We start from the raw sequence: 24,915 nt of genomic DNA, 5'->3' as shown, positions 1-24,915 counted from the left end.
TGGCATCAGCATAGGCGATAACATAGGATATAATTCTGAAAAGTTTGAAGGCAATCCAGCTATTAGTAACAAAACTATATAAGGTCAAAATTTCCCATTTCAGGTAAATTTATTGCACTATAAGACGTGTATGATGTCATCATCGTATAAAGTGAAGTTACACCCAACGACAAAAAAGCTTCCACTCCATAATTCTGTTAAACTTGTTTTGCAAAGTATCTTATTTGTGAAAAATATATTAAATCATTGCAAAAGCATCCTGTATGGTAACTTTTATTAGTATAGTATATATTTAGTTACATTTGGCAGCCATTTCCAATTTAAAATTATAAATGAACGAAGATTGAAAGAAATAGTAGCAAAAGTCCATAGGGAGTTGATAACATCCCTCCCGAAACCATGTAGCTTTCGTACGGTGCAAAGGGCTTCGAATGAAATGGGCCTAAAGTCACGGGAGCCTGGCAAAAAGTGACGCCTAGCCAACTCTTTTGGTGTCAGCAATAGATTATTGGAAAAGGGCCATCTTCTTGGATGAAGCAAAATTTAAATTGTTTGGCCTGGCCTGGCACATTGTGAGATTAGAAAACGGCGAACGATACTGTTCTGTCAAGAATGTTAGCACTAATAAATATCCGCCATATGTGATGATATGGGGATGCATTAAATCGGCGAGAGTTGGGTTGATAATTTTCTTGAGGTCATTCATAAGCGCCATAAAATACATTGGCATCGTTAATGCAGCTCTGATGCTTATAGCACAGGAAGTTCTGACGTATCATAAACAGAAGCAGAAAAACAAACTGTTTAAATGAACACTTTTGAACTAAATCCATTTATTTAGAAATTATTATACTTGTCCGGTATATTTTTCGGTCGGGATTGTACATTATTTTTGTTGTTGTATATATTTTAATGATATAAATATTTATTTTATTATGTATATGTATGATTTTGTAATGAAAGACCGTAGAGTTAAGTCAACTCGATAGGTACTCACGCAAAACCACAGAAACGTAACTGACTTTGCATATTGATCAGGAGAGTGGATAAGGTCGCTTTATATTCCACAAAGGAGTGAAGAGACAAACTATATACATACATATCTTACATGAACAATTGAGGTCTGCTCAAAGACTAACTGAACTCTGTGAAAAACTTTATTTTACACAAATTTGTAGTTGTTTGCCTAGCGTTCTTGAGCACAGATTACATTTTGGAGAACAAAGACAGATCACAAGCAGCCTTGCAAAACACTTTCATACTGAAAGCGGTTGACTCTTTCTTTTCAAAACGACAACTCCGTCTAAACCGGAAAAAACCGTGAGCTTCACTTTGACATTCGGCCGAGACTGTCACGGACTTTTTGAACATGGATATCCTCTCCTGATCCCGTCCCAATATGAGATTCTTTTTTTCCACTTTCATATCCAAACCCATAGATTACGTCAACTGTTAAACGAATGTTTCAAATGTAGTATTGCTTGTTCCGCTCGTTTCAACTGTATTTGCATTTGGAAAGCGTTCTCCGCAAAAGTAGGCTCCACCTTCTTCCTGTTCGACTATCATCAAACGAGAAATGAGCTTTGCAGCCGCTCAATGCAAGTTCAATTTATGAATGTCTGACGTTGACCGGCATTCATAAAAACATTGATTTCCTTCGTGCGAATGGTATCAGTTCATGTGGAAGTCCTTTCAGATGGAGGATCATCTTCAGTTCCCTAAATCCATAGGCCTCCTTCAAAAGTGTGGTGCCTTTGATTCGATTGGATTGTTTCGAGGTCATGTTTATAAGTGTTATATTGATTGCCTCGACAACTACCACCGCCCAATGTGAAGTCTGTGGTTAATGATAAAGCTCCTAAGGACAATATGGACTGAAGAATGTATGCCGGAAAATCCATGCAAAAACAAATTTGTGCCATTCGTAACATAAACAATACTAAAAGCGAATATGAGACAGAATTTCAAAGTGGAAATGAAAAATCGAACAGATTTTAGTGAAAAAAATACTGAAGAAATGTTGGAAATGTTTTACCATATATCGTTCCTTTGGATGCCAAAAAGGCACCCGATATTAAAGATTGATTGGCACTGTATAAAATATCTGATAAGATTTACCAGAATGGCCATGACTCTCCCCAGTGTTCAAGTAAGGTTACAAAATCAGTTGACAAAGTATTCAAATATAAATTCCAAATTAAAACAAGTGAATGTATTTGTTGGAATACTATTTAACATGTTGTCCGGAAAATGTCAGTAAACATGAATAGAATACTACTATAGTAGTGTGGCTTGATAGAAGCGAAGTAGTGCAACAAATTGATCTTAAACTAAATGAGAAAACGGCACTTACAGGACAAACTAAATAGAAAATGTTACTATGAAAAAATCTTAAATTAAATGGCTACAATTTCGAAGAAGTTATCATTTACTTAGGGTAACAATCAGAGGACAACCACGAATCAAAACACAGATCATGCTTGCCAACAAAAGATTTCACTTTGTACCGATAACATCAAAAAACATAAATTTATTTAAGAAAACAAAATCAGCAATGTATACAGTTGCGGGAAAAAACGAGCTCAAAGTTTTTAAAGTTGTTTTTCAATAAAAAACGAATGCATTTTTAATATTTATGTTATACACTATATATTATTTCGTAGCATATCTTCTAAAGAATTAAATTTCAATTTCAATCAATTTGAAAAAAAAAAAAATTGTTATAAAGTAATCACAGCGGAAAAACCCTGCTCAAAATAATTTTTCCAATTTATGTTTCATTTATTGAAAACAAGTCGGAATACCGGAAGCTGTACGCTTCGGGTATACAGTTTTTGTGTTCATCTTATGTGAGAAATTTCCCATTCACCTTTCCCCATTCGCATATACCTCAAATTCAAAATATTCCTTGATATGCCACATTTTCAAACTCTAACAATTTGACACTAACTTATGTATTTCCAAATTCCAACTTCGCCGTTCATATGAGTTCACTTTATATGATGATGACATCATACGTCTTAGAATGGGATACATTCACGTGAAATACACAATCCAAACCATCTATAACTTTGTTAATAATAGTTGGCTGTTTGTTAAGCTGTCCAAAATTGTGCATTATATCATTACTTACCGTACCAAATTTTGTACTTCTAGGATGAACTTAAGGGGGGTTTTCGGGTTAATTTCTAAAATATGGTAATATACTATTATTAAATCTATTTAAGCAGGTATTGGAATGAGATGTATTTTGAACCCTAGATTTCGTATGGATGCACCACTGTGATATTTTAGAATTTTCGGCTGGGTAGGTTCTGAAAACGAGGCTTGTTACACTTTTTGCACACACATTTTCAGCCCTAACTCCCCTAAGTTTCACCCGACATCAAAAATATCATCAGTTTCGAAAAGTACTATTTGAGCCCTTTGATACCCCAGATGATCATATTCTGTGAAAAAAATTTAGAATTTAATTAATTCTAATGAGGTTTTATTTCAAACAAACCTTAAAAAACATGCCCAAAGTAATTTTTAAGGTTTTGTGTAAAACAAGCAGAAGCGATTCCAACTGTATTTGCATTGTATGGGATATGTTTACCCATTTCATTTTCGTTCTATTTAATGATGTGCAAAGTGATAACAGTAATGTACAACACAAAATCAACTGCACACCATTCAAATCCGGGCAACGAGATTAAGAAGCTGAAACAAGTCGGAATACCGGAAAAGCTGGCACTTCGGGCATTAAAGTTGTGTATTCATCTTATGCGAGAAACTTTCTATGCACATTTTTCCATTCGTATGTGGATAAAAACCCAAAATATTTCATCATACTTTTTTCAAACTACAAGAAATACGTACATATTGTAGACCTAGATATTATGCTCACGCTAAACAAATAAACATTGCCTATTACCGAATACTGTATTCGATAACTGTATACTGTATAAATTGAGCGTACACCTATTTTCGATTTACTTCGCGCATAAAAGTATAAATATGTATACATAGTATAGCCATAAGTTCTGCCGCCGAAACTGGTAACACTGCGTACGGAGAGTACCTAACCATACCCCACTTCCGTCAGAGTTTCAAGTTCTGAAGGTCAGTAGCGCGTGAACGACAACACGATGAACTACGAAAAAGAATCCCGATTATTGCATTGCACCAATGTGAGAATACGCCGAAAAAGATTCATAGTTTGTTAAAAAAAGCTGCTAGTAAGCGAACGATTCGTCTTTAGGACATTAGCTCGATACCGCGAAACAGCTGATGTGGATGACAGGCCGCGGGAGGGGCGCCCGCGCTCCCTACGTCGAATGTCGTGCATGCTGTGTGCGAGCGAATTTGTCGCAATCCTCTACGCAAGCAGAAACGAGCGTCGGCGGGAATGGGCGTTTCAACTCGAAGTATGAATCGTATTTTACGAGAAGATCTCGGTCTCGGTGCGTTAACCATATGTTAACACCAAAACTGAAGGAAATTCGGCGAATTCGGTGTGCTGCTCTTCTGCAACGATTTCTCGGTAAAAAATATCGCAAAATTCTATTTTCTGATGAACAATTTTTATTAGGAAAAATTCATTTTTGCCAGGCCGGCGTCAAAACTAATGCGAGTGTGTACGGAAAAATGTTAGAGAATGTAACCGAGCCATTGAGTGAATCTCTATTCGCTGGAAATCCGAGGTGCTCCCAGCAGGACTCGGCTCCCGCTCACAAAGTCAAGATAATTCAGCAGTGGTTAGCGGCGCATGTTCCTGACTTTATAACCGCAGATGAATGGGCCCCAGGCAACCCAGATTTTATTCCTCTGGACTTCAGCCTTTGGGCTAAGTTAGAGGAGACTGCCACCGATACTTACATCGATTTGGAGAGTTTGAAGGCTAGCATCGTGCGTGCAACTCGAGAAATGCCGCTTCATACCATGCATGAAGCGATCGATGCATGGGCTCACAGACTTCGGGCCTGTATAGCTGCTAGCGGCGGCCATTTTGAATATATTTTTTTCGTTTAAAAGCTCTATGTTTCTCTTTCTGATGGTGTACTTTCCGATTGATTTGGTTTATTACTTCGTGAGAGAAAAAGATTTGTTTGACTGACAGAACTTATGGCTATAGTATGTAAAGTATGTATATTGAATACCGCTTGTATAAATATATCTATCTGAATTAGGCAGTATCCCAAAGCTTCATTTACAACTCTATATAAACACATATGTGTGTTTGGCTGGAGTAATTGATATTGATATATAAAGGATTAAAAAACCAAAACAAAATGTTTCCCTGCGACCTCCCATTCACGTGAGCTCACTTTGTTGCCATATAGACGGCATGTTATGACGACGTCATAAACGTTTTAGAAAGCACGAAATTCATACAAAATAAAAAAGTTTAACCTTCTATAACTTTGTTAATAATAGTAGGATTACCTCTAAACTTCCCAAAGTTCTGCCTTATGCAAGTGCCAAGTTTTGTAGTTTTAACATGAGTCTAAGGAGGGTTTCCGGCTAAGTTTCTAAAATATGCTAATATACTATTGTTAACTTTATTTGTGCAGATATCGGAACGGGATTAGATTTCGTTTACATATACCACTGTGATTTTTTTGATTTTTCGGTTGGATAGGTTTTGAAAACGAGACCTGTTACAATTTTTGTGGGTTATATCTTGGGCCCTCACTCCCCTACGTTTCACCCGATATCAAATACGGGAACAGTTTCGAAAAGTACTAATTGAACCCTCTCATTTGACATCTCGAATGGTTACATTCTATGAAAAAAAAGTGTTGCACCCTCCATTCCCAACCCCCGTTAAACTTAACACAAAATGGCGCTACCTGCTGTATGTAAAGGGCACAAAAGAATGAGAAGGTTCAACATTAACGATCAAGATGACATTAGGTCTAACTGGATACAATAAAACTATAATATATCTCAGCGGGGCTTGCGTTAGTAGGGGCGAGGCAGAACGATGGCGATCATTTGGAACAAAATGAATAACGAAAACTATCAGCGTACTCCAGGATATTTGAATTCATATTTCGATCGTTTTCAAACCGCCCAGCTGGTATTATACAATTATGCTACAGTTTTGTATAGTAGTTTGATTATAGCGTGCTTTCAGGTGGGAATAATTTTTACATAGCAATAGCTAAAAATTCAATTGAATTTGAATTCGATGGAGAAGGTTTGAAGTAACGTATTTAGACGAGTTCACGATAATGCACGCAATATTCTACCTTTTTGCTTTTTCTTTAACCTTTGCCCCATTCACAAGTGAAGGTTACACCATATTTCTTTGCCATATGTCTGATCTGAATGCAATCAAGCCACCGTTGATTCGGCTGGCCTTTTGGTCGTTTCCTTTCGATTTCGATGTTCAGACCAATCTTGGTAAGTGAATTCTCCTTAGCGCGAATTATGTGATTATATCATCAAAGACGCCTCTGTCGCAAATTTTTGTTATACATCAACCGAGATACACGGCTTTGGACTGACGATGTTCAAATGAAGGTCCATGAAAAGAAACGCCTCTACCACAAATTTCTCTACGATAAAACACACCCAATTGGCAAATTTATAAGAATGCCAACCGGGAAGCACCTGAGCGAACCAATACAAAAATCTTTACGATAAACTGGACACTCAGGATTGCGAGAAAGATCTGTATCCATTTGCCAAAAACTGAAGGTAGTCCAGCAGAATGTTTAAATTATCGTCCGATCCGGTTAATATCCTATATTATGAAGATTTTTGAATGCATTCTTGACAACCGTATTCGCGAAATCGTTGAAATAACCGTGAATCAAGCCGGATTTGGCAGGAACTGTGGAAATTCTGACGCATGGAGAAACATCGTCAGAAGCATCACCCTCTTTACATTGCATTTCTGGATCTAGAGAAAGCGCTTGACCGTGTGCCACACGAACCAATCTGGTATGCTTTACGACAACAATTAGTGCCAGAAGAACTCGTGCGCTGGGTTCAATTGCTCTACCAGGAAAAGTAAAGCTGGAAGTGTGGCGGGTGTGTTGGTGTTCATCAAGGAAGGGTCCTCTCAACACTCCTCTTTGTTCTTACTATGGACATCGTCACACGGGACATCCAACGTCCAGCGCCCTATACACTGCTTTATGCAGATGATGTTTTCCTAGCATCCAAAAGCAAAAATGATCTCGAGCAACTTATCCAAAAAAGGAATGATCGCCTCATGCAACACGGTCTCATATGGAATCTGAATAAAACTGAATTTTTAACCCCTATGAAACAGGCAGAATCACTGTCAGCGGCAGTGACCTGACCAGAAAAGAGCGATTTGAATATCTCAGGTCAACGCTATCAGCCAATGGAGAACTCCGCTATGAAATTGCATTAACGCAATCTGGATGAAGTGGCGTTCCACAACTAGTGTTCTTTGTAATCGCTGTATCAACGAACGTATCAAATCGAAAATTTACCGCAAAGTCGTCCGTCCTGTCGGTTTCTATGGTTCTGAGTGTTGGCTGACTATAAAAGACAATGAACGGCGTCTTGCGGTAATGGAGACGAAGATGATGCGTTGGACTAGTGGCGTCACACGTTTTGATCATATCCGCGCATCGATCGTGGAAAAACTACGAGAGAGGCGTCTTTGGTGGTATGGTCACGTAATTCGCGCTAACGAGAATTCACTTGCCAAGTCCAGAAGCCGATGGTAAGCGACCAAAAGGCAGACCGAAACAACGGTGGCTTGACTGCAAAGAAATTTTGTGTATCCGACCACGAGGATTTAAAAGCCTCGAGATTTCATCCAGATCAGGCAGGATCAAATGGCCGAATCTGATCACGACGTGACGACCCCGATTGTGAACGGGATAAAGGCTGAAGAAAAAGATGATGCGACTAAAATTTTAGGACACTATGATTTTTTAAGAAAGGATGGGAACATTTTTTTTCGGCGTACGAATTGTTTCTATATTTGGCATATATTATTCCTTTACGGTCGGAAATATTCACTAGAGACGACTCATTTTCAGTTACCTTATTTATTCAATTCTTTGAAATAACAAATGAAAATCGTTCCTTAAGCCTGCCATACACGATCAAGCAGGCCAGTTAGTTACGTCTGAACAGTCCATTCGTACGTCTGTTGGACTGAAAACACTATACGCGTACCGGACGTCACCAACAGTTCAACTCTGACCACGAAAGGCGTTGAGACGTAAAGTTGAGATATTTTTGTATGCGAACATTTATAACAGAATCGCTGTCCACCTTTAAAGCACAAATAGACCAGCCGGATCCCACACACGTTTTGGCCACCGGTTATCTGCGGACTGCTCAGGCGTAACTTGCAGGCCGGCATGATCGTTTATGACAGATTTTAAGGTCAGTACATCGTTTTGTTTATTTACCCCAATGCGTATTTCGGCGAAAGTAGTATGTAAGTACCGAAATACGTGTTTGGGTAAATAAACAAAAATAAATAATGACTTTAAGGAATGAATTTTAATTTTTATTTCAAAGGGTTGATAAGGAAATACACCTAAAACATTTCAATTGAATCAGTCTACAAGCAAAAACTTCTAACGGAAAATTTAATAAAACTAAAAATTGGAAAATTGGAACAAGAAACATCCTAGAAAGCAAATGGCCTTCAGTTCAATAAAAATTATCGAAAAAATGAAACCAAATTGGTTCCTCCTTCCAACAACCGATTAAATTGCATGCATGAGCTTTTCTAATAGAACCTTCGTATATATGTCTATTTACGTCTTATCAAAATTATATGAAATTATACTCGATGAGCAGATAGATGTAGATTCTTCAATTCTTAAACAATTTGTGTCTGCAAATAATTCGCAATCGAATGAGAATGTTACCAGTAAATTATTTTATCTCTTATGTCACCTCCAAGGTCTTGACCTACGGTAACTGAGCATATTCTGCGCGACTCGTGTTTGTTGAACCAATTCGCGGCATAAACTGGTGGACGAAGTGAATGTTTCACTTTTTTAAACAGTGTGGTATTATGACTGGTACACCGCCCATCATATTAGAGTTATTTTTTTGTATCGTGACTCAAATTAACAAATAGGTTTGATAACTCACTATCCGCACTATCTTCCCGATTAGCTTTCCATTTGTTTAGTTTATGTTTTACAAAGCATTGCAAGCGCATTGTCATGTACATCACTAATATCAACATATACACAGATTTTAAGTCTACTAAAATTGGACGGAATAATGAAACTGAGCTCCAATGCGCCTATTTGATACTGGACTGCTGATCAACTAAAATAGGTGCGAAAGACATGATCTCAAATGTTGGAAATGTAGTAAGATAAGAAATACCTTCTTCATATTTGTTCGCAAATTTTTTCAACAACACATTTGCAGTCTGCATTTGTTACTCATTTTACAGTCCAATTATTAGTATGTATAGGTGAGTACTCGATTTACATCTTATCTAAGATACTTAACAAAGCGTTCCATAAGGTTATTGAAGATATGAGAGAATTTAGACTATTTTCAAGATGAGAATGAATTCCAGCGAGCAGCAAAAGCGCTATTAGGCCCATATTTAACAAATGGCATTTCAAGCATCTGAAGCATGTATTCAAATATGAAATGGGATAACTAATGGATATTTACTAATCCTAGTGTTTTGTAAGTTGTGGCCTATGAATGAACTACGCCTAACACCCGACAAAATCTGAATTGGAACAGTCCATGCAGCATTTGAAAAAGAAGTTCAAAGTTAATGTTTAGAATCGGTGTTCAAAATAATTCAGATTTTCTCAGGGTTAGAAACCCACACGAAGTGATTTTGGAGCACTTCACTTCAACACAATTAGAAAAACAAGCACAAAACTAAAATCCAACTAATATCTAATTAAAGTAAAAACAAACCTTTATTTGCATGCAAATCTTTATCAGCCGTGGGAGTAGAATCCTTTCGGTTGCACAAATCACCTCTAAGTATAATTGCTGTGGAATCCATAATGGTAAAATGACGATCGATGGTTGGACCTGGAGTAGTAGTAAAATTATTGCTGCCACCGCTACCACCACCACCAATGCCACCATCAGCATCACTTTGTATTAATCCAATGAACTCATCAAAACTGATTTTCTCATTTGGGCCAAAATTCAATTTCTCAAAAACCTCCTCGGCTACTTTGTCTGCCACTTTGTTCAATCCAACACGCTCACAAACCGTGGCTAGTTCATTACGATTGAGGAGATCTGTTCCCAACTCATTGCAATATTTCGTCCAGATTTCAAACAGAGTGTGTGAGAGATTTTCAAAATCTAAATTTCCTACGATAATGCGATTAGTAAAAATGCAAAAAGAAAAAACTAAAATCGATCAAGAAAAAGAAATGTATTCTTTTATTCTAGATTTCTTTAGTCAATATGCAAATTTAGTAATGAGTTCATGAAGTGACAATGAATTTGGTCAGTAGGGATGGAGAAGAGCTCAAAAGGGCGGTGTACTGAGAGCTGTGTTAGTTCTATTCTAAAAACAAATAATTTTAAGCCCTTATGCAAAGAAATGTTGCAGAGAAACAACCAACTAAACTAGAAATGCAACAATCGAAAGTAAAAATGGTATAGTTTTGAGTTTACCTAATGACTCGACACTGCTAGCCAACTGATTTTTCGCTATTGACTCCTGCTGCTTCTGCATTTGTTCACGCGTCCTCCGTTTTTGAGCTGGTAAGGACGCGCAGCGTTTCAGTTTGCTTCCACTTGTCGGTCGACGTCTAGCAATCCCGTGGATTTCACTCTGGGATGACGACCTTTGCACCTGTTGGAAAATGGAACCCATCATTTTGTTTCATTTTACGGAAATTAAATAAATTTACAACCATATTAATATATTTAAGTGCAATAAAATTTCTTGAATCGAACTTTTGAGGAATTTCGTATAACTTAACTGCCATTGATCAAACGTTGGAAGATCCCCTCCGACCTATTGTATTAAAAAGTGTGTGCATGTAGCAGATATATGAAAATGACCTAAAGGAGACGATTTCGCAACAAAACTGTGCTGCTTCAAAGTTTTGAATATCCCAATGGATGAAGGCTTGAATAGTGCGTTTGTTGTTGCAGTGGAGAGTATATGATGTCATAGTTGCATTGATTTCTGCTGAACGTAAAGACGTTCTCGTATAAATTGAACCGAATCTCCTGGGCTCCTCATGTAGGTGCCTTGGATTTAACCATGGCAACCGAAACGAATGATAATCTAAGTCGGGTTCGGGCCTGTTACCGGTGGATGTGTTGATTAGAGGGCGGAAGTTAAAGTGGAAGGTTATAATTTAAGAAAGGGTAACGAATACTATGCCATGCAATGGAACTCTTTCTCAGGGTAGCCCACGAGTGGGTTGCCCTAGAACTACATTCCGAAGAACTGGAGAGGAGGCGGAGTGCAGAGTTCTCGGCAAGTACTGAATCTGAAATGCTCAAATAAAGTCGATGTTTCCGAAATGGAAGCGACATCGTTTACGGTTCCCAGAAATTGTATTTTTTGAAAGGTTGAAATAAAAGGTCAAAGGCGTCAATTCTCTCGTCGAAATGAGAGCAGTAAATGGAAATCGCAATCGTTACGTAAAAGTTATAAGTTTTCATCAATTCATCTTTACGTTATGTCATCAGGGTACTTAAAGAAGATTTAAGTCGGTGCTTATTGACTCTCTCTGTACTATTATAAGGGAGTAGTATATGAAAAGTGGCAATGACTGTTACGCAAAAGCTCCAAGCTTTTCATCAATTCATATCTAACTCTTGCAATCGGCGCATTCTGACCTAAGATAATAACAAATAAGGAAGTTTGTCGACGTACCGATCAGATATCGGTGAACATGTTTATTAGAAGGCGGAAGTGGCAATGGTTAAATACGCATTGTAATAGGGCTACAACTACATTATGGGTTATCCCATGTAATAGAACCAGCTATGCTAGGATGGGCGACGAGTGAGCGGTCTTAGAACTACGTTGCGCAGAACAGTGGGGGAAAGCAAACTTCTCGGGACATCGCGGAAGGAATTGAAGCGCATTAGCAGGAACCAATAGCGATGGCGCATAGATGTTACTGATGCGTTTTGGCAACTATATAAGTTCCTCCCTTTTTTAATGTTGATGTTTATCTTCCAAAACCAGAGAGGCAGGTTTTGTCCCTTCTGCGATCAAAAAAACACTTCCACTACTTAACGTGTACAATAAGGAAAATCAGTACAAGAGTAGTTTTGAGAAAGAAAATAAATGAAGAACGGGGGACGAATGACATAACGATGTCGGGTCACGAAATTTGAAAATCCTTGTTGATATTGGATTGCGATATTAATTACTTTGATTACTTTTGAAGCATAGAAGCAATTAAAAATACGACGCCAGCTACAATAAGAAGACCTTCAAAGATGCAGATCCTACATTTGTCAAGAGGAAAAGCACAGTAGCCTTTGAAGTAGTCAAACTTGATTTAATGAACATATAGGTTAGAAAACCCCAAAATTTTTTAATGGAAAAGTAGTTTTGGATCTCTCATATCATTACCAGTGAAATACTATCCTGGTTTAGGTTTTCTTTTTGTTCCAAATTTTAAAATATTAAATATAGGGAGGTAGCTTCGGATAAACATTGACAAATACGAGAATAGCTTGCATAAATCTAAATTGTTATCTAATGAAGCTTCCTTACTCAATCGTTGAGTTATCATTTACATATAGGACTACGAATTCTATTTCCTGAGACTCAAATTCCATAAATAAATTATAAATTCACTTAATAACCGAGTCAATGAAAATTCATTCACGTGAAGTATTCAACATTGAATAGACTGTGTACATTTGCAAATGTAAACAAACTAACACAAGCGCATATTGATAGGGAAACTCTCGACACAAAAATATTTACGTTACAGATCAACTCAGAGATCAATATTGAACGGTTTAAACCTGGTCGTGAAAAAGATCAGGTTTTGGATAACTTCGGAAGCTGGAAATAAAAAAATGAGTGACGAAGGAAATATCAAAATTACCTTGCTATTCATATTAGGTACAACGGCTATTGTTTCCGTATCGGAATCCGTCAGGGAGGAGTCCGAAACAAGTGATTGTGGTCTCGAACGACGTCCGTATTTTTTTGTCCCCATGACAAGTTTTGGTGATATTTCACGACCCGGCGAATCCGGTGCACCATGTAAATACTCTTCTTCATGGAAAACTAGTGTTTTTTCTGAAATATACAAAAAGAATTCGTCACACAAGAGATCATAGGAGAATAAGACAATGTGGAATCAAAGCACAACAAAACCAACCGAAATGAATAATCAAATCATCAAGATAATCAACGCTACTTTTTTGATTACCACGCTCTGGCGAACTCAATTCGCCAAGTCCCATATTGTCTGTCGAGGAGAGTATCTTCGCGTCACAAAAAATCAACATCGACTACTAACTTAGCTCCATGCAGGCGGATGATTCTGTGGGATGATCTGAGCAGATTAACGTTGCGCGTACGTCTTCCAAGTGAGAATAAACCAGATCATAATGAGCGTCTAGGTAGGAATATTTTCCGACATGTACGAGCATGTTTTTGATAAACTATTTAAAGGATAATCAGCGAAAAAGGACACACAATGGAATACATAAGCACCCAAAAAGCCCGACTGCCGAATGCATAGACTGAGTCTATTATGAAAACGTGAATGTCTATTTTGGGAGATGACTAATGTGCATTTCTCCGGCTGGCTTTTCGGACGAACGATTTATACACAGCATATGCCAGCGCATATTATCAGTTGGAGATATTGATTAGCGATAGGCGCGGTGTTCAGATATTCTTCGCGTCTGTTTAAAATTCTTGAATTAAGTCTGAATGATGCCTATTTTTACAAGTCATTACATCGAAAGTAAGGTCAAAACGTGCATACACTTACCTCCCTCGTGCAAAGGGGTGAAACATGCATACGATTTCGAAGGCATCGATACTTTGCACCAATGCGTAAAATCGGTGCAATCAATTACATCGTAAAAAGTATTTCTGAATAACCTTGAATGATTCATTACTGGTTATAAAGTTGTGTTTGATGTTGTGTGTACATATTCAATACGGAAATTCTATAATTCTTTATTGGAACATGTTGGCAAATGTCTGTCAAAATCATGTTTGCAGACTTCGAACTATTACCGAAAGTTCGGTAGTTTTACCTTTCCTATAGCCCTCCAACGGTATTAAACAATATGATCTTAGCCAGCTCATGTTACCTTTTCATGACATCCATTATATTTAATTTCCAAAGAATCTATTGTTCTCGTGCACATTGATCAATCATCCGAGCAGCAAATCTGCGACGTTTTTACATTATCTACTGGTTTTAGTTCCTTTATTAGCTGTACCTTTTAAGTCTCTAAAGCCCAACCCTTCCACAAAATTTGCCACAGTTCTCTTGTAGCCTGATTGAATTGTTAAGAACATTGTCATATCGTTAAATTCGGGTCCTCTGTAATATTTTGTCTTACTGCAGGATTGATGAGGGGCATGTAGGATCACCTGTTGCTGTGGATATATTCACCACTAGCTGATCGCCTTAAATTTGCGAACTAAACTGACAACTGCAGTTCAGTTCGGTGATACACTCTCGCTCCACCTGCTTTTCATCAATTCCAACGGGGACAACAGAGAGTGTATCAGTGGTGCTTTATGCATTCCAGAGAAGTTAAAAGCTATTATCAAAGTAATGCATGATTTTGATAGGATTTCATTCTGTCGCCGATACTTGTTTTCGATGCCGCACACGTCTTTTATGTTGCCTTGTGCTTGTCATACAGGTTTTTTAAAATGCGCGCCTCTCAGTTAGTTGATGTCATAGCGGAGTGCTAGTAGTCTCGTTCAAGAGGGGATACTGTAAAGTTTTGTCCCGACACGGTTCAGTCGCCATCATGCGTTGGAATAGTGAGGAGCGTGCCTTTGTCGTTGAGGTTTACTTTTCAAGCGGATGTTCGGTTATTGCAACACAGCGTGCATTTCGGAATCAATTTAATTTAGCCCCGTTGGCTCCCGTCCCAGACCGCAAATCAATTGTTATATGGGTCATTACATTCAGACAAACTGCAAGTGCGACAAAAGGAAGAACTGGAGTCCCTCGGCCCGTTAGATCACCTGAGAACATTGAAGCAGTGAGAGCGTCAATGTTGCGATCGCCACGGCGCTCTGCGTGCAAACACGCATCTGCCCTTGAACTATCCGATCGTTCTGTGAGAAGAATTCTTCGTGATGATCTTCATTTTCATAAGATGGCGATAGTGCATGAACTTTCAGAACGTGACTTCAATTCTCGGATGAACGCGTGTGAGCTTCTTCTTGATGTCGTTCCCGAGGATGCTACTGTTTTTTTTAGCGATGAAGCCCATTTTCATTTGTGTGTGTCGGTTAACAAACAAAACATGCGCTACTGGGCTGACACCAACCCTCGAGAATTGCATCAAAAGCCTTTGCATTCACCCAAAGTCACAGTGTGGTGTGCAATTTACTCAGCTGGAATTATTGGTCCCTGGTTTTTTGGGGAAAATGAGGTTCCAGTGACAGTGAATTCGGACCGGTATGTAAACATGCTACAGAATTTTTTTTCCCACGGCTAGAAAATTTCGATTTGGGGGACACTTGGTTCCAACAAGACGGTGCAACAGCACACACTTCAAGAGCATCGATAGCTGTTTTGAGGGAACACTTTCCAGAGCGCCTTATCTCAATTAGAGGCGATTTGGAATGGCCGGCACACTCTCCCGATCTGTCCCCTTGTGATTTTTTTCTATGGGGTTTTTTGAAATCCCGTGTTTATGTGAACCGTCCAAGAAGCCTACAAGATTTGAAGAAATTGCCAACATAACACCTGCTATGCTAACAAGAGTCATGACAAACGCCAGAAATCGGTTTACGCAATGTATGGAGAATGGGGGACGTCACCTAACAGATTTGATCTTCAAAACAATGTAAATAAAAACTTTAGACATGTACCTACATTATAAAAAATAAATAAATATTTTCCGATGCATACAATGGTTTTTATTGAGTTTTCAAAAAAGGAAGTTATGCTGCCGCACCCTGTATAATTTTCCCGCAAGCATCTCGATCGCTGATACATCTCAAACCCAATAAAAAGCTTTCGGATTTGGAAAAGGAGGCAAGGGGAACCGGACTGAAGGTAAAAATCAACAAAATTAACGTTCTCGTTTGACAGATCACCAAACACTTGAAGTGCAGAGCATCAAAGGTGTCAAACAATTTGTACATCCGATGTTGTCCGAGGCATTAGCGCTATGTTGAACTTAAAACACCTATAGAGCTTACGCTCATTTGGCTTAAGATGGTTAAATTTGCTGTCAAAATTTGACCGGCAGCAGCGTCAATTATACGAACTTAAGATATGTGCCAAGTTTATACTAACGTCCATGGATGGCTCTGTATTATTTTAAAATTAGTGTTGTTAATGAATTATTTTCCTTCATTTGAAATCAGTAAGAGATTATATCTACCCCTATTTATTCTACAGTTCATAAAAAAATGCACAGGGTCACAACCTTTCAACCTGTTCAATACTGACCATATTGCCTCCTACAGTCCTACGAGTGTATCGTAAATCCTATAGTGCACCATTAAGGTCTGACAACATACTTCAAGCCAGTGATTATTTTTATTATTTATATATATAATTTTCAAGTGTCTATTGTTTCATAATTGTCGAATTTAGTTAAAAAAATAATTTCAAAAAGATTGCAGAAAAATTCGTTGTTCCTTATTACCTTTGTAAGTATTTAGTAATCACTCTTATGCTCAACATTAGGGTGTTATGAAAGAATGTTCCTCATTCCTTGAATTCTGAGTTTTTCGATTTCATTTTACATGTTCTTTCATTATATCACATTACATTAGTGCACTTAGGTGCAAAACCGGGATGTCTGGAGTTTCTTAGTAAGGCAGGCCTCGACCGGATACCCGTTGTTGCGCCGTTGATGATGATAATACTTTGATTCCTTTGTATTTTCTGCTTCTTTTTCCCTCTTTATTATTTTTCTTTTTATTATTTCCTCCTACTTTTTTTTCCTTTTATGTTAGTTGATCTTCGGTGTTCATCCCGTTCAGTATTGAAATCCATTGTTCTTTCGGTTGGCCTTTGGGTCATTTCTCATCGCCTTGGGCTGTCAAGTCCATCTTACCTAGCACTGTTTACGTGACCACAACATTGGAGACACGTCTCTGGCAATTTCCACGATGGGTGCGATATCACATCGGTTGTGAATGTTCTCATTGCAAATATGATCGTAGCAAGCTATGCGCGCGACAATATCATCTTTTCCAATTACCGCGAGGTGAAGACGTACGTTTAGACGTACAAACTGCCTTCATCCAGATCGAGTAGGCGGCGCGAGATCTTGGGCTGCACATCATTGAAGGCAAGACAAAGTATTTGGTGGCAACGTCAGCACGAAAAACCAACCAACCAACAACATCAAACCGCACTGGTCAAACAGGAAGAATAAAGATAGGAGAATACAACTTTGAGACCGATAATTCTCTTATCTAGGGTCGAAAATCACGACCGATAACAGCTACGACGATGAAATCCGCGCACGGTTGTTGGCAACCAACAGAGCCTATTTCAGCTTACAAAAACTGTTCCGCTCGAAACGTCTATGGTAAGCTCTTACTGTACAAGACAATGATCTTGCCAGTCATATATTCCTCGGAGAAAAATTGCGAACTATTGGCCGCGTTCGAGAGAAGAATACTCCGAAGAATTTTTGACCCCTTACATGAGGATGGACGATTCCGTAGCCTACATAACGACGAAATTTATGAGCGATAACATGACCGTCTAAACGATCAATTGTGTTTGTATTCATATTATGTGAGGAACTCCTCGTGCATGGTTTTGTGTCGAGGTCAACCACTTCGATATCCCTAAAAGGTGTCTGGAGTCCTAGCGTACGCCATCGTTCCATCCCAGGCAGGGTCTGCCTCGTCTTCTTTTTCATATAACTTCACTTTATATGATGATGAAATCAAACACCTCTTAGAGTGCAATAAATTTTCGTGAAATGCAAAATAGCTTTGTTAATAATAGTTGGATTTCATTCAAACTTCCCAAAGTTATGCCTTATATCATCCTCTATACCATTGCCAAATTTTGTAGTTCTAGGATGAAACCATCGATATTTCGGGAGAAATTGTTCCCTTCTTCAGTGCTGGGGTATTTTGTTATTTTTTTCAAAAGGGAAAGCCCTGTAGATGTTTCTAAGAGAAGAAAAATGATGATGATGTAGTTAAGGGATAACTCCTTTTCACGATTTTTTCAGAAAATTACCAATGGTTTTTTTAATAATATCGTCTTAGAGTGCATACATTTAACAAATTTCAACAATATTTTTATTGAAAAATACTATACGATTGTGTTACAAATGGTCGTCAAAAATAATGTATTTTTACTCTTATCTTTTGCGGTGACCAAAATTGTGGCGAACTGGATCAGCTGAGCAACAAATATGCCGATGAATTTAGCTAATAACAGTAAAAACTAATGTTTGCTCTAAGAATTGAAAAAATATCCATTTTTAAAAAAATAGCGGACAAAATTCATGGTTCAATTTTTCACTAAAAACAATTCGGAATATCGGAAGCTGGCGCTTCGGGTATAAAGGTTTTGTGTGCATCTTATGTGAGAAACTTTCTATGCATCATTTTGACTTTTTTCAGATTTTTCGGTTGAATAGGTTCTGAGAACGAGATCTGTTATATTTTCAGGGTCATATTATAAGCCCTCCTTCCCCTACGTTTCATTCGATGTCAAATGTGGGACCAGCTTCGAAAGATACTAGCCCTTTCATTTGATACTCCAGATGATCACATTTTATGAAAAGAAATTTTGCACTTTCCATCCACATGTATGCGGAGCTACCCCTTAAACTCAATACAAAATAGCACCACTTACTATATGTAAAGAGAACAACAGACCACGCGCTCTCACCAATTTTCGTGACAATCGGTCTAGCCGGTTCCGAATAAATCGGGTGTGACAGACAGACGTTGACTCGATTCTAATAATTTTATTCGGATCCACTTGTAATTCTAAGGACGTATTCTAAGATAAATATATTAAAAAAAGAAAAAAACAAAAAAAAAAAATTTTTTTTTCAAAGTTGCAAGTGGGGTTGACTCCTTAAAGAACATTTCAATAGCACACTTCCAGAATATTCTCGTTTCCCTTTAGGGGTGGAGGCATGCTTATCGTTGGAATTGTTATGTCAGAACTTTTGGATTAAAATCCAAAAACGAAAATCTGTCAAATTATTGAAAACCTAATCAAATTCCTGTGCCCAATTCTATTTTTTCTTATTCGAGTTGTTATGTAGCGTCGATGCACATGGAGTTGCAACTATCCAAACTTCCAAATCTAAATAATATTCGGGTCGAAGAACAGTCATTTGCCTCATATTAATCTCTGAATCTGTTCTCGAAATGGAACGCCATATATAAATAATAAAGATTATTAAATTTATTAACAATCAAGCTCGGCACATATTTGATAACACAATAGGAAGCCACATCCTGCCACAAGTTGCCCCATGAACATCCAACTATACAGAGTAGAAGATACACAGTTGATTTTCATTCTGTTTTTGTTTGCATAGATGTGGTTGGTAGATAAAAAAAAATCAATTTGAAATTTTTCAGTTTGCTTTTGTATTGTTTTTTAAGGTTTTGTGTAAACACAAAACCTTATTAAAATCGGTTTACTGTCTGTCTGTCCGTCACACACATTTTTCTCGGAGACCGTTGTAGCGACTGGCACCAAATTTGGTTGAAAGGTGGGAACTGTGAACGCTCACGCATATAGTGAGTTACATCCTTTTACGTCGAATTTAAGGGGGGGTCCCCATACATGCAAAAGGGAGGTGTACATTTTTTTTTATCAAATATAGTCATGTGGGGTATCAAATTAAAGGTCTCAGTTAGTACTTTTCGAAACCGTTCTTAGTTTTGGCATTTGTTGAAAAGGTGGGGAGTGCGGGGGGCTGAAAGTGACCATTATTTTAACGAAGTCATTCTCAGAAACTACCCTACCGAAAAATCATAAAAAAAATCAGGGCGCCACTATGTGGTGTCTAGGTTCTGAAATACCCGCCATACCGATACCTATTCAAATAAAGTTAATAATAGTACATTACTATAATTTTTAGTAATTGGCAGGAAAACCCCCCTTAGGTTTTTAACTAAAATAGTCCATTTCTTTGCAAACCACAATTTTTAAGTACACCGGAACATAGACTAGGTTTTTACAATCAATACTCGATAGATGTAATAATTAGGATTTATTAATTTTAATGAATCAGTAAGAGCAAACGACTATTTACACGTTAGATGCAGAAGAGAAGGATCTCGCTTCATGTGTTTCTTTCTGCCCCTAACTCATGGCACTTTCCTCGCTAGTCTTCCACTCCCGTGGCGAGCTCTACAAAGTGGATAGTTCCGCGCCATCTATTTGTTCGCATTCGCAACATTCGAAATAAATTTCGAATGCTGCGAATCCTGCCGCACCACAGGTTCACCCTAGAATCACAAAATTTTGCAGCAATATAGACTACAGCATAGAGTATAATCCTGCCAAATTTGGTGAAAATCGCACTTCTTCTTCTTTTTCTTCAGCCTTTGTCCCGTTCACAAGCGGGGTCGGCTCGTCGCACTATTACTAACAAAGTTATACTAGGTCAAAAATGTCGCTACTCTGCAAATTTAAGAGTACATATATAGTAATATATGCATATCTTACGTGCTACATCTTAAGGGGCAAATGCACACCCAAATTTCCTTATAAAAGAAATACACAAAACCTTTCATACCTGAAGCGTCTAGCTTCCGGTTTCCCGACTTGTTTTTTGTTTGAGAATCATAATTTGCAACCTACTACCAATTTGAAAGCCAAAACAAAAACAAGTCGGGAAAACGGAAGCTAGACGCTTCAGGTATGAAAGGTTTTGTGTATTTCTTTTATAAAGAGATTTGAGTACGCATTGGTCCCATTAGCATGTAGCACGTAAAATATGCATATATTATGTGGAAATAGCCACTTTCAAGTGATATTGACGTTCATAGTCTTGAATTTGCAGAGGAGCGACAGCTTTGACCTAATATAACTTTGTTAGTAATAGTGCGATTTTCAACAAATTTTGCAGGATTATGCTTTATACTGTAGCCTACATTACTTTTATGATTCTAGGGTGAATTTAAGAGGGCTTTCTTGTCAATTACTAAAAATTATAGTAATATACTATTATTAACTTTATTTGAACAGGTATCGGTATGGAGGGTATTTCCGAGCCTAGGCACCATATAGTGGCAGCGCCCTTTTTTTTCCAGATTTTTCGGTTTGGTAGTTCCTGAGAACGGAATCGTTAAAAAATGACCACTTTCAAACCCCCGCACTCCCCACCTTTTCAACGAAAGTCAAAACTAAGACCGGCTTCGAAAAGTACTAACCGAGACCTTTAATTTGATACCCCACATGACTATATTTGATGAAAAAAAATTTATACCCCCCTTTTGCATGTATGGGGATCCGCCCTTAAATTCGTCGTAAAAGAATGTAACTCACTATATGCGTGAGCGTTCACAGTTCCCACCTTTCTACCAAATTTGGTGTCAATCGCTATAACCGTCTCCGAGAAAAATTCGTGTGACGGACAGACAGACAGACACAGTAAACCGATTTTAATAAGGTTTTGTGTTTACACAAAACCTTAAAAAGGCGACAGTTGCTAACAGAATTCCCATAATTATCCTAAACAAATTGGAAGCTGGACGGGACAGATATGAAAGGTTATATAGAAATAGTTCAAATTTGTGCTTAGTTCGTAATGACTATGCATTTGGTTTGTCACATCTTTAGTGTGATATTGACAATCAAATTCTTAGAATGCAATTAATTTGCACAAAAATCCAACTTTGTCATATTTATAACTTTGTTAATAATAGTACGATTTCCATTAAGCTTGGTAGTGTTACTCTCTATAATATAGCCTATATTATTGCATTCTAAGATAATCTTAAGGGGGCTCTTCAGTCAATTGGTAAAATAAATACAGTAATATACTGTAGGAGGGTGTTTCGAGGTCTAGGCACAGTATGGTAGTAGCCTCGTTTAAACTCGTCGTGAAACTACCTTACTCACTGCATGCATTTCCATCGAATTTCTCATCAATAGGAGTAAGCTTTTCTGAGATAATACATACATTACAAAAAAGTTTGGAAATTGCTCTGCAAGCATTCTCTTTGACTAAATGTTTCCTACTGAACGGTCACTTCCGCATTTCGAATAACTCCCCTCCATACATAGAGAAATTGCGGCTCAAGGACGGTATATTTAAAAATGACGATGATTGAAGTACATATCCAACCAAATCAAAAGATATCAGTCTCACCTCCGTGCTCGGCACGCGCGACCGCTTATCAATGAAGTCGGAAAACCAGAAGCCGGACTTTATTAAAGGTTTTGTATGCAAAGATATATGAGTGGACATTTGTCTCAGTTGAATGCACTTTAGTGTTATGCTGATCTTTAAAACTCTTAGATTGCAGTAAATTTGTACAGAACCGACAATTTTGACCTATTATAATTTCGTTTATATTAATTGTGATTTCCACATGGCAATATCATTCTGAATATTATAGCCTATATTACTGCAAAGCTTGATTCTAATATAAACTTAAAGAGGATTTCCAGTAAATTTCTGAATAATATAGTAATATACTATTATAAAATTTATTTAAACCGATCTCGGAATGAAGGGGGTATTTTGAGGCCTAGATACCATGTGCCTGGAACACTATAATTTTTTTCAGATTTTTCGGTTGAGTAGTTTCTGAGAGTGGACCTTTGCAGCAATTGACCCCTTTTGAACTGCCACACTCCTCCATTTGTAACCATTGTCAAAACTAACACCATTACATGGCTACAATCGGTGAAAAATAATGTACACCCCACGTTTCTGAGAAAATGAGTGTGATATGCAGACAGACGGACGGACAAACAAACGGATAAAACGATTTTAATAAAATTTAGTTTCACACAAAATCTTTAAAAAACAAGTCGAAATACCGGAAGCTCGCCCTTCAGGTATAAATGTTTTGTGTTCATCTTATGTAAGAAACTTCAACGCACATTTTGCTATCCGTATATAACTATAAATCCAACATATTCCTTCATATTTTTCCAAACTACAAGACCTACGTACATATTACATCCATAGATATTATAATCAACCTAAACAAACAAACTGCCTATTTCCGAATGGATATATATGCACGTATATAAATTGATCGTACCCATATTTCCGATTTACATCGTGCATAATAGCATACATAGCATCTCGAGACCTTTCAACATCAACAACGATCTAAGACAAGGGGATGTCCTATCATGATTCCTCGTTAACCTGGCCCTGGAGAAAGTGATTCGCGACGCCGATGTAAATAGGAAGAATAACCCAAGATGTACTGTCTACCTGCATCCAGATCGAGCAGGCGGCGCGAGATGTGGGGCTGCACATTAATGAAGGCAAGATGAAGTACATTGTATCAACGTCAGCGCTAAAACCAAAAGAAGGAACAACATCAAATCACACTGGTCAGATGAAAACAATGAAGATAGGAGACTACAACTTTGAGACCGTTGAAAATTTTTCCTATCTAGGGTCGAAAATTACAACCGATAACAGCTATGACGATGAAATGCACGCACCGTTGGTGGCTGCCAACAGAGCCTATTTAAGCTTACAAAACCTGTTTCGCTCGAAACGTCTTACCATAGAGTCAAAGCTCTTACCGTACAAGACTATGATCTTGCCAGTCCTTGTGTATTCCTCGGACACTTGGGTCCTTAGCAAAAAAAAATTGCAAACTCTTGGCCGCGTTCGAGAGAAGAATCCTCAGCAGAATGTTTGGCCCCCTACATGAGGATGGACGATTCCGTAGCCTACATAACGACGAAATCTATGAGGGAACCATAACCGTCAGGTTTTGCATAAAATCCGACACAAAAGGTTACGGTGGGCGGGTCACTTAATCCGTATGGATGAGGATTATCCAGTTTGGAAAGTCTATAAGGGCAATATCTATGGTACAAAAAAAAAATACGAGGCAGGCCGTAGGCCAGACAGCTTTTAGGGATATCGAATTGATGGAGTAGACCGGATACCGATTGTTGCGCCGTTGATGATGATGATCGTAGAGTGGAACTTTGATGACCATCATTATCGGTTGGACCACGACCACATTTGTCAAAAATGAATTTGCACTGGCGTTTGTACCTGCGGCTGATTTGATTAACTAAAGCATCTTAAATCCCGAAGATGATTTCAGTCACCAGATAAGTGTCAACCTGCTGATAAAAACTATAAAACATGTGACGCATATATCGGAGATTGATTAATTGAAAGGAGGAAACTCCTTTACAGCGATGCTGGACTAAACATGGTATAAATGGGGCAGTAGAGATTGCAAGACTCAGACTCAAATGCTGTCACACCCATTATACACGGTTTCACTTGCCCCAGAATAAAATTTATTATCAAAGAAATAAATTATTTTTTTTTCAAATTGAAAAATACAAATGGAATTACCTTTTGAAACCAAAATCCAGAATTAACTAGGAAATTATCTCGATTACCTCCTGGTACAAACAAATTTTGTAATATTCAATCTGATATGAGTGAAATGTCGCTCACCTTCAACTAATTTTTATAAAAGGTTATTTACCCCATGCGATTCGCAATTAAATATTGTTCAAAGAGTCCACACCCACCATACGTACATGACAGGTGCATTCCAATGTACGTCTGCAGCTTTCCATATATTTCATTCATTTCATAGGTTTCATT

At 37.9% G+C, this 24,915-nt stretch overlaps 1 protein-coding gene across 5 annotated transcripts in view; it reads right to left on the bottom strand.

Annotated features, from left to right (window-relative positions):
- Positions 1-24,915, bottom strand: part of LOC119647202 (blastoderm-specific protein 25D) — a 60,734-nt gene that overhangs the window by 14,898 nt on the left and 20,921 nt on the right. The window contains exons 1-4 of one of the 5 annotated variants that reach the window (XM_038048020.1): positions 13,443-13,680; positions 13,023-13,219; positions 10,609-10,789; positions 9,889-10,299 (exon numbers count right to left, since the gene is read on the bottom strand). In XM_038048020.1, the coding sequence (XP_037903948.1) occupies positions 9,889-10,299; positions 10,609-10,789; positions 13,023-13,219; positions 13,443-13,575 (922 nt within the window). In that variant the 5' untranslated portion in view covers positions 13,576-13,680. The other 4 variants (XM_038048021.1, XM_038048018.1, XM_038048019.1 and 1 more) reach the window with 4 other exon arrangements.

The sequence above is a fragment of the Hermetia illucens genome, chromosome 1 (genome assembly GCF_905115235.1).
Source record: "Hermetia illucens chromosome 1, iHerIll2.2.curated.20191125, whole genome shotgun sequence".
Lineage (NCBI taxonomy): Eukaryota > Metazoa > Arthropoda > Insecta > Diptera > Stratiomyidae > Hermetia > Hermetia illucens.
The sequence above is the reverse complement of the archived record's forward strand: the minus strand, read 5'-3'. Positions and strand labels throughout refer to the sequence as shown.